The sequence below is a fragment of the Lupinus angustifolius genome, chromosome LG12 (assembly GCF_001865875.1).
Source record: "Lupinus angustifolius cultivar Tanjil chromosome LG12, LupAngTanjil_v1.0, whole genome shotgun sequence".
Taxonomy (NCBI): domain Eukaryota; kingdom Viridiplantae; phylum Streptophyta; class Magnoliopsida; order Fabales; family Fabaceae; genus Lupinus; species Lupinus angustifolius.
The window spans coordinates 8657697-8669032 of NC_032020.1; the positions used below are offsets into that span (position 1 = coordinate 8657697).

The following is an 11336-nucleotide window of genomic DNA, read 5'->3' on the forward strand; positions in this document are numbered from 1 at the left end:
AGACACAAAAAAAACAGACAGACAACAAGCATAAAGGATTAAAGCATTAAGAATGTGATGACGTTCAAAGATCACCTAACGCCAGATGCATCTGACTGAAGAGAAGCCTGAATAGCAACATCATATTCTGCAGCGGAATGAACAACTGGCTGGGTTTGAGGAGGAGTGAAGAATGGCACACTATTCACCTCTCTTGGTGGAAAAACAACTCCAGCAGACTGTCAATTATTAAAAATAATACATTATAGAAACAAAATATCAATGTTTGAACTGGGCCAAAAAACAAGTCAAGGATATACAGTTCTGGACATTAATAGATTGTCAATGCAAATCAGTTTAAATAGAATTATTGCTTGCAAAATATAAATTAAAGATCAGAAAGTAATATCTAGATTGATAAGAGCTGTCACCTTTAATTCATTATATGCTGCATAGTATTGGGGATAAGCTCCAGTTGGCCCCCCAAAAGCTTCTTGCCACGTATCAATTAAAGTAAGTATCTTTTCCCTCACATTTAAGTCTGGCTGTACAATTAGATTTAAAAAATGCAATAGTGGATTAGAAAGTCTTCCACTTCCACAATACAGTTGCAGAAAGGACATCAGTTAACTACAAAAGAAATATCCAGAGTCAAAAATCATAAGATACCTTCTTCTTCACTATCTTAACCATATCATGTAAGATATCCCGCTCAATGATCTGCTGATATACACTTTCACCACAATTTTTACTAAGGGTCTCCAGTACCTACACCAAATATTACAGATTTCCAATATAAATTGCCTGTCGATAATCACGGTTTTCGTTACCTCTAACACAAATATATGGATATGAATATTATCTTGTAACCACAGAAGACCAAAAAATGTGACTATCAATATTCTAATATAATTTACTTTTATAAAAAAAACTAGAAATAAAGTAATAGCACATAATCTAATCCATTATATCCAAGTGGCAAGTGCATGAAAAAAAAATCAATAATCATCCAAAGGTAAAAGCAAGAAATAGTTACAAAAAGAGACAGGAGCTGTATTTGTGGAGTTTTACTGCCCAAACGCTTCTTAAGTATCTTCAGTGCATCTTTTGCTTGCCTGCAATATTAATTATGTTAACACAGCTTATCGGGAACAACGTAAATAAAAAAGACTTGTCATAAAATTCTCATATTCATAAAGCATGCTGTTTAATCAATAGGTTTGTCACTAGTTTGAGAAACAAAGAATAAGTGAATACCTAGGGTCCATGTTAATGATGTCACACAACTCAATGTTAACTGCCCAGTCCGGACCAATGAGCATATCACTAGTCGCTCTCTCAGCACATGCAGCCGCGTTATTAGCCATGTCTATCTGGATCCTGTGAGTCGAGTCTTCTTCAGCCCTTATTTTCGATCTTCTGCAAAACCAACACCAAAATGTAACTAACAATATCAACAAGACAACCCAGGCAAAAAAAATAGCAAAACAACATAATACCCCCTCAAAATATCAAAGTTCTAAATATCAAAAGCCGGTTTGTTTAAGCTTTTTTCACAAAATAAGTCTTAAAAAACACACTTCGAACACTTGAACATTTGTTTGATTGGGCTTCAAATTCAGGTGCTTGATAAGCTATATTTTTCAGTCTAACAAAAGATCATCACTTTCGTAGAATCACTCTTCTAAACCAAATCAACAATGTAATTGACATCAGAGAAACTAAATCAATCATTTCATCGAAAAATTGCAAAAATAAAATCAAGCAATGGTGAATACATCTCTAGAAAATAAAATAAACGGAAAAATAAAATCAAACAATGATGAAGGTCATATTGATAATTAACGATAGAGCGGTGAATAGAACCTAAAACCCAATAGATTTAGGAAGAGAGAAAGAGAAAAAATTTACCTGACAGAGAATTGAATAGAGTAATAGAATTGAGAAGGGGAATTGGAATTGGAAAATGAAAATGTATATATAAAAAGAGAGATTAGAAAATGAAATGTGATTAAGAAAAGAAGATGAAATTGGAAATGGGGCACTCACTTCTTCTGCTAATTCTTCTCTGATTCTCTCTACACACCACTCCTTTTCTTTTCTTCTTCACCAACACCTCTTTTTTATTTTTTTTTATTTTTTCTTTATTAATTATCATTTTTAACCAATTATTATTTTTCTTCTACAATATTTTTTTCTAAATATGTTTATGTTATCACTATAAATATTTATATTAGTTAATGCATCATTTATCATTTTATATTAGTTATATTGGAAAATCAATAATAATAATAATGTTAAGTATAAATGATTTATAATGACATAAAAACTCTTATAATGAACACATACTTATTTTTCTCACCTTCAAAATGTTCCTAGAGCCTGTAATGTTTTAAACGCTAGTTTGTTTTAGTCAGTTTATTTTTCTTTATGTAAGAGTTAAATTCGAATGCTGATTTAATAAATGAAGAAAATATCACTTAAATTAATAATTTTATGAACAGAAGAGTTCATTTATTTATCTCCTTGAGTTTCAACCAGTGTTGTTGGAACCGGACCGGACCGGACAGTCCGACCGGTCTGACCGCTGACCGGACTTGAAAACGGCTCTGGTTTGCCGTCTTAACCGAATGAGAGTTGAACCGCTTTGAACCGGAAAAAATCCGGTCCGACCATGTTAAACCCGGTTAAACCGGATTAACCCGGGAAGTAAACCGGACGGCTCACTTAAAAATAAAAAAATGGGACAATATTATAATATTTTGTTTTACTACGGTCCAAAAAAAGATAAAGATGTATTATTTCAATATAGTTATACATAATTATTAATTATATAAAGTTTTACATTTATATATAACTATATATTTATAAATAAAAATTATTAATTATGTACGAAATCAGCCGGTCAGACCGGACGGTTTAACCGTTTAAACCGGTTAAACCTAATACGGAACCTCTGCCGGTTTGACGTCCGGTTCGGGTTTCACAATACTGGTTTCAACACTGCTAACCTTGGTTAGCCTTTAGAACTCAGCATAGCTAAACATGGAAAAAACATGTTTTCAATATCAATGTTTTTTTGGTATGGCCAAATATATTTTCTCATTTTATAGATAAGAAATTAATTCATTTTAAGATACATAATTTTTACTTAAAACAAATGTTATTTTCATAAATCAAACATTTGATATCTCAACTAATAATTATAAATTATCTTATCATTGAAGTATTTAAAAGTGACTTTTAAATATGATATTATATAAATAGTTGATAATTTAAATAGTTTTATAGTAATATTAAATAATAATATTTCTTCATCAAACAAATTAAACTATATTTTAAAATAAAAAGTTTTATAGTAATATATTATTTGTTGAATTTTCTTATTAAATTTAATATGTATGCATATACAATTTTGGTATATCATTTATAATTTATATATTAATTATTAAATTTAAATAAAGTAATATAAATAAATAGTAAATTATATGCTGCGTAAAAAAGTTTACACCAATAACACATAAAAAAAACTTATTTTGACTTGTAACTTATAAGTATATTAGAATAAAAATATGAACCACGCTGGTTGTATTCCTTACGGCGTTTTTCGTTGTTTGGTTTTGATCAGAAATGGAATCACGGGCCCATTTTAATTATACCTTAGGAAACTAAGAATGGTCAAAGGATTTATTAAGTGAGTTGGTTTAACACATATACTAAATGATTATTACTTATTACACAATGCAAATAAATGAAAATAACTTATCATATGTATTTAACATGTTATATTTAAAGACAAATGTATTTATATTTTTTGCATTATCATTTTAGAAATAAATTTTAATTAAATCAAGATTTTAATGTGTTGTCAAGATTTTATTAGTTGTATCTACTAAATCATGATAATCTTGATCTTTAAGATTCGTTTGGAGTTAGATTTTTAGAGTAATGAAGAAAAATGAAAAATTCATCTCACAAATATGTTTCATGATTTTAAATCTTCTTATTTATATTTATTTCCCTTTAAATTCAACTCGAAAACAAATAATTATTGTTGGAAAATCTTTAGTTGGAGCTTTATTATGAAACTCTTCATAGACATTGGGTATGATAGTCCAAGAGACCATAGGCAATTTGGGAACATTTTACGGTTTTTTTCTTACTCAATTTTCTAGACCTTATATATTTTTATTTCCTTCCTTTCACACCATCAACCGTTCTTTATATTTTAATCATTTTTTTCTTACACTCTCATTTATCATATCTTTCTTTTTATTTATTTCTTTTACATGACACCATCAATCACTTATGTCTTTTCTTTTCCCAATTTTCAGGAAGAGATGGTTCCTGGTTTTTGGCTTTTAAAAGAAAGAAGAAGGTTTTCAGAAAGACCAACAACACGTAAAAGAGAGAGAGAGAAGAGTAAAGGAGAGAACATTGACACAAAAGAGAAACACAGAGAAGAACACCCCAACACCCCAGAAAACGAAAAAGCATAAAAAAAGGATAAAAGGGATAGTGAATCAGAAAGAGTACACTGGAAAAGGAGAATTTCACAATAGCTTTTCTAAAAGGTTAGTGTCTTTTTCACTTATTCATCTTCATCCCCTTTTATGTTAAGCATTCAAAACCTGTGTATGCACTTTTAATACAATTATTCACATCTAATAAAACCCTAAAGGACATCATTATTCATAAGCAATAGCAATTTTTTGGGGATTCACTGCATCTATAAAAAATTTCTCACGTTGCATTCATAAAATGTCTCACTCAATGTCAAAATTTATGTACCAATAACATTCATAAATATTTGCACCTCCATATAATAGTCAACAAAGTTCCAAACGGACATTCATCTTTGTATACTATTATGCTATTGACATACATGCTATAACATTAGAACTTTATAGACATTTGTTTTTTCTCTCTCTAATGCGCAGATGAAAATAGATGTTAATAGAATCAATATCGTCTTAATCCTTCAAACCGAATCCTTAACAACCTGTGTTCATAAGCTTAAAAATATTTTTTAGAGAACTTTAAGCCATTATAATTCGCACAAGCCGAAAATACCCTACTGGTTCTTAAGCTTCCGGTCACACCTCTACCAACAAGATCCGGTAATGGGTTCATAACCCATTCGGCCCGGCCAAAAAGAGGGGTATCTGGAACCCAAGGTATTTCAGTAACCACTGCGAGAGTGTCGTGCGGTGATGGAAATTACGCCGGTAGGACAAATGGAGAAGAAGTAGGAGGAGGAGGAGGAGTTGGTTCAAGGAGGCATCTCTCTCACCTTGTTGTTGGAGCCACAGAGGCTCTACCTCCACGGCCAAACCGCGTCCAGGCAGGAACGCGCGTTATTCTCGCCGCTAAAGCCTTGAATGGTTGCACCGCCTTAGCCAGACAGCATTGATGCGGTCAGACCATCCCGAGTTCGTGATCCATAACACCACCGTGAATGGTGTTGTGCTTTCAGCCAGTTTCCATCGCCTGGATTATGTCATTTTACAGGAAACGTTTCTTCCATCTGCAAAAAAAAAGGGGTTGACGGCTCAAGAAGGGAGAAGCTTCTCAAAACTTATAATCAGACTCCCCTTTTCAAAACCATTCTTAGGGTTTAGCCATGACGATGTTAAAATATCTCTACTGGGCCTTAATATTCTGCTAAGTCCAAATCTTTCTTTAATTCCTTGTACACTTTTGTTTTATATTCTCTATTCCTAATGGTATGCAATGTTTGCTTGCTGGTGTAATATATATCTTATAATTTATTCACTTGTGATTAGTAATGTAAATTAGAGTAGTTTTGCTTTTTTGCTTCTAGACAATAAATTAGAATTTGAAAGCAAATTTACAAATCAACAAGTCATTTGGGAGCAAGCATTATAATAATCAATTCAATTCTCAAAAAAGTTAGTGCACGTGTCCATTTAAATTCTAGCGTTACACCGACCTGTGTCTTTGGTCCACATCCAACTTTGTCACACCTTCCAAGGGCACTTGAGATGTTGTCAAGAAAATTTCTATAGACCTTGACAAAATTAGTATTCGTTTCTTTACTGGTTACTTACCATGATATCTCACGAACCTTAGTTTGTTTATTATGAGGTAAGCAACAAGTAAAGAGGGGCAGCTGTGAATAACCACTTTTGTCCGGTCCAGTGTCCAACAATTAAAATAGACTCCAGCGTATATTTATTAGAGTTATTTTGTGAAGAATTTTGACATTTGAGTTTAATTATTAACTCATCACACTAATCATATACATATATTAACATTATAGGTTTGTTTTTTGCAATAAGAGTCATTTTTATTAATACTCATAAACTGATTTTAATTTTTATTTATATATATTAATATTTAATTCGAAAATGTCAAATATATAATAAAAATAAAATAACAAACTAATTTCTATTATAATTATTTATATAAATATTTAATCCGAAAATAAAAATGAAAAAAATTATATTAAAACAATAAATGGATTTTGAACGGGAGATAATGCCTAAAGGGGTGGAACCACTTTGTGAAAGTGGGGGGTGGTTACCCAGTTTTTAGTAAGAGAGATTTCCTGGTTTTTGGCTTTTAAAAGAAAGAACAAGGTTTTCAGAGAGAGAGACCAACAACACGTAAAAGAGAGAGAGAAAAGAGTAAATGAGAGAACATTGACACAAAAGAAAAACACAGAGAAGAACACCCCAATACCCCAGAAAACGAAAAAGCATAAAGAAGGGATAAAAAGTATAGTGAATCAGAAAGAGTACACTGGAAAAGAAGAATTTCACAATAGCTTTTCTAAAAGGTTAGTGTCTCTTTCACTTATTCATCTTCATCCCCTTTTATGTTAAGCATTCAAAAGCTATGTATGCACTTTTAATACAATTATTCACATTTAATAAAACCCTAAAGGACATCATTGTTCATAAGCAATAGCAATTTGTTTGGGGATTCACTGCATCTATAAAATATTTCTCACGTTGCATTCATAAAATGTCTCACTCAATGTCAAAATTTATGTACCAATAACATTCATAAATATTTGCACCTCCATATAATAGCCAGCAAGGTTCCAAACAGACATTCATCTTTGTATACTATTATGTTATTGACATACATGCTATAAAATTAGAACTTTATAGACATTTGTTTTTTCTCTCTATCTAATTCACAGATAAAAATAGATGTTAATAGAATCAATATCGTCTTAATCCTTCAAATCGAATCATTAACAACCTGTGTTCATAAGCTTAAAAATATTTTTTAGAGAACTTTAAGCCATTATAATTCGCACAAGCCGAAAATACCCTACTGGTTCTTAAGCTTCCGGTCACACTTCTACCAACAAGATCCGGTAATGGGTTCATAACCTATTCGGCCCGGCCAAAAAGAGGGGTATCTGGACCCCAAGGTATTTCAGTAACCACTGCGAGAGTGTCTTGCGGTGATGGAAATTACGCCGGTATGACAACCACAGAAGAAGAAGAAGGAGGATGAGGAGTTGGTTCAAGGAGGCATCTCTCTCACCTTGTTGTTGGAGCCACGAAGGCTCTACCTCCACGGCCAAACCGCGTCCAGGAAGGGACGCGCGTCATGCTCGCCGCTAAAGCCTTGAATGGCGGCACCGCCATAGCCAGACAACATTGATGCGGTCAGATCATCCCGAGTTCGTGAACCGTAACACCACCGTGAATGGTGTTGTGCTTTCAGCCAGTTTCCATCGCCTGGATTATGTCATTTTACCGGAAACGTTTATTCCATCTGTAAAAAAAAATGGGTTGACGGCTCAAGAAGGGAGAAGCTTCTCAAAACTTATAACCAAACTCCCCTTTTCAAAACAATATCTCTACTGGGCCTAAATATTCCGCTAAGTCCAAATCTTTCTTTAATTCCTTGTACACTTTTGTTTTATATTCTCTATTCCTAATGGTATGCCATGTTTGCTTGCTGATGTAGTATATATCTTATAATTTATTCACTTGTGATTAGTAAAGTAAATTAGAGTAGTTTTACTTTTTTTGCTTCTAGCCAGTAAATTAGAATTTGAAAGCAAATTTACAAATCAACAAGTCATTTGGGAGCAAGCATTATAATAATCAATTAAATTCTCAAAAAAGTTACTGCACGTGTCCATTTAAACATGAAATTTTACTCTAGTATAATTTTTAATGGGCAAACTAATTTGTTTAGTAAATAGGTTATGTAAAATATAAGAAAAATATTTTAATTATTTTTGGGAATTTAATAACGATGTTACAACTCGTATTGCATCTTTCTTTTCACCTCGAGTCGAGAATCGATCGCGGTCACTTGTACTGCTTCTGCTATCTATCAAAGTGAAAAGAGGGTAAGCAATCAATGTTGATTCTTCATCTATTAATTCCACTCCAATTAAACTCAAATAAATTTCTAAGCTCTATTTTTAAATAAGATTAATATTAATAAGTTTTAATTATTTTAGGTTCAATATGAACTTGTCAGACACAAATAAAAAATTATTTGGTTTAAACGATTTAATTTAAATAAATTAAGGGTATTAAATTTTTGCAATTAGTTAGGGTACCGTTTTATTACGGGCGAACGGGGTGCTAGTCCTTCCCCAATTCGTAATCGACTCCCGAACCTGGATATCAAAAATCCAAAAGCCCAATGTGATTGGGCTTTAAAGATTTTTCTACATTTTTAACCTTAAAATGTAGTGGCGACTCTAAGAGGTCGCGTAGCCGAAAATCGGGGCGCGACAGCTGGCGACTCTGCTGGGGAAATTTTTTTTTTAGAGGGTCAGGCCCAATACCACTTTTTGCATGTTTGTTTTATACCCTTATGCCTTCTTTGTTTGTGCAAACTTGTGTATGCATCTTTATTTATGTATTTATTTATTTTTCGAGTCAATTGATTATTTTGAACGTACTCACCTATTTCTTGTGCAGCTTTTGGGGGTGGATTTATTTTAAGGTCTATGTGCTTCCTCACACACTCACTTGGTACACTTGAGTTGCACACGCCCTGCACCCGGGTGTTAGAGATTAAGATAAGGGAACATCTACTTTGTCGGTAAGTGACCTTGTGTCACATCGAGTATTGGCATGATGAACCACCCAGATTGTTCCCATATATCATAAGTTGGCCGCTTGGGGAGCTAGTCTTTTCTCATAACTAGCTCATGATATGTGGTTTCCATTCTTTTAAGATTGATGCAGTCCGGTGACCTTTAGAAGTCTAGAGCTTTATCGAGTCCACTTTAGTCAAGACCTAGCATTCCACCATAGGGTTACAGCTTTCAGAAGTTCCAGAAAACCTTCTAAGTATACCTTACATAGGACACTGGAAGCAAACCTTAATCCACTTTCCACTTGCATCAATGCACATCATGAAATATGATTTACCATCATTCCAAATTATTTTAAATATGTTTGTGAATTTTTTCTAATTAAATATGATTTATAACTTACACCCTATGGGCCCAAATACCCTCGGGACATTTTTATATCAACAAAATTGGATTGTACTTTTTTTTATATTTCATTATTCTATATCAAACATGATGAGAACCTCTTCAGGAGATCCTTTTCTTCAACAATCTATCTTGTTTGGTGCAATGAGCCCACTGTTTGAGTGGTTCTTTTGATGGTGAATGTTTAGGCCGAATGGAAATTACGTTGGATAAAAGAAGATGGTTAAGGTAGAAGGGTGATGGCGCCACAACAAAGATGTTGATAAGTCGGATGCTATTCGCCACAAGAACGTGGTTCTTGATAAGAATTTGTAATCTTGGTTCAGCCAAGAAGTTAGGAGAAGACACTCTCACACAAAAAGGAATAACCTTGTATTTTCACACGAAATCAAACTTAATTTTCATTCAAACCGAAATGTTACAATTATAGGCTACTCATGGTGAGTAAATTAGGCCCAACCGAAATCCTAAACAAATTCAAATTACACATAAATGACATTTTGAATTTTCCATGACAAAGCCTTAATTCTAAGTCTCGGATTCCTTGTATTCTTGATGAGAAATTCGGCTCCTTGAAGTTGTGTGCTCCATGAATTAATTGCTTTCATGACTCAATGTGTGTTTAATTGCCTTGCACGAAAAATCACTTTGAAAGGTTCATGAATGCATTAAATTTTGGACGGCAAGGATGGCTCAATCAATGTGTGCATGACCTTGGACGGTTTCCCTTGAAGTTGTGGTCCACACGAGTTTAATGGAGGTCTTGAGTTCCATGCAAAGCTTTAACCAAGTGAAGAATTCGGCCCCCTCTTGAAGTTGAAGTCTTCATGAGTTAATTTGCATAATTCAATGTGATTGCACGAAACACCTTGAGTGAATGTGGACGGCACAATTAAGGAGGCACAACTCTTCATGATTTGAATTCATGCTTGGAATCAATTTGGCCGGCAACATTCAATTTGGATGGCACAATTGGATGGCATAAATAAAGTGGACGGCCACTTTACAATCTTGATGAATGCTTGCACGAAATTGTCCAAGTTATTTGACCATATTGAATGCCTTTCAAGGAATGCATTTATTCTGAAATTTAAGAAACACAAACAAATTAAATTCTAAAGGAAAACATTTTTAGGACAACATAAATGTGTCCTTGCCATTTGAGTGCATGGCCGTGCCCTATTAAAAGGGTTGGGGATTATTTGCCCCATGTTGGCCCACATGTAAAGTGATGTAATGAAAAAGATGACTCCCTTGGTTTGAGCTTAGGGAAGCTCCTTTGATGCCTTGAATGAGTAGGCTAAGTGCATTGTTCACTTGTTTGGCCCTTGCCCTTGTCATGGGCCCACCTATATTCCTCAACTCATCCTTAGGTTCATTCGGGTTCACATCACTCATCCTCTCCTAATCCTCCTCCTCATGCTATCCTCATCCCCATCCTCATTCAACTCCTCATCCTATCCTCATTCTCATTCTCGTCCTCATCCTATCCTCCTCCTTATCCTCATCCTCTTCTTCATCCTCATCCTCATCCTTATCCTTTCCTCATCCTCATCCTCATCCTACCCTCTTCCTTATCCTCATGTACTTCCTCATCCTCGTCCTCATCCTATCCTCATCCTCATCCTAACCTCATCCTCTTCCTCATATCATCCTCATTCTCTTCCTCATCCTCATCCTCATTCATGTCCTCATCCTCTTCCTCATCCTCATTCTACTCCTCATCCTATCCTCATCCTCATTATCGTCCTAATCCTATCCTCATCCTCGTCGTAATCCACATCCTATCCTCATCCTCATTCTCGTCCTAATCCTATCCTCATCCTCATCCTAACCTCATCCTCTTCCTCATATCATCCTCATTCTCTTCCTCATCCTCATCCTCATTCTACTCCTCATCCTATCC

At 34.0% G+C, this 11336-nt stretch overlaps 1 protein-coding gene and 1 long non-coding RNA gene across 3 annotated transcripts in view; both read right to left on the minus strand.

Annotated features, from left to right (window-relative positions):
• LOC109362566 (TOM1-like protein 2) overlaps positions 1–2075 on the minus strand; it is a 6394-nt gene extending 4319 nt beyond the window's left edge. Inside the window, exons 1-6 of one of the 2 annotated variants that reach the window (XM_019608430.1) lie at positions 2029–2075; positions 1237–1398; positions 1016–1094; positions 649–747; positions 411–524; positions 76–218 (exon numbers count right to left, since the gene is read on the minus strand). In XM_019608430.1, the coding sequence (XP_019463975.1) occupies positions 76–218; positions 411–524; positions 649–747; positions 1016–1094; positions 1237–1346 (545 nt within the window). In that variant the 5' untranslated portion in view covers positions 1347–1398; positions 2029–2075. Of the gene's footprint in view, positions 1–75; positions 219–410; positions 525–648; positions 748–1015; positions 1095–1236; positions 1399–1890; positions 1999–2028 lie in introns of those variants that run through there. The other variant, XM_019608429.1, reaches the window with a different exon arrangement.
• LOC109362143 overlaps positions 8487–11336 on the minus strand; it is a 15162-nt gene continuing 12312 nt past the window's right edge. The window contains exons 2-3 of the long non-coding RNA XR_002109357.1: positions 8888–8891; positions 8487–8599 (exon numbers count right to left, since the gene is read on the minus strand). This is a non-coding gene — a long non-coding RNA (uncharacterized LOC109362143). The remainder of the gene's footprint in view (positions 8600–8887; positions 8892–11336) is intronic.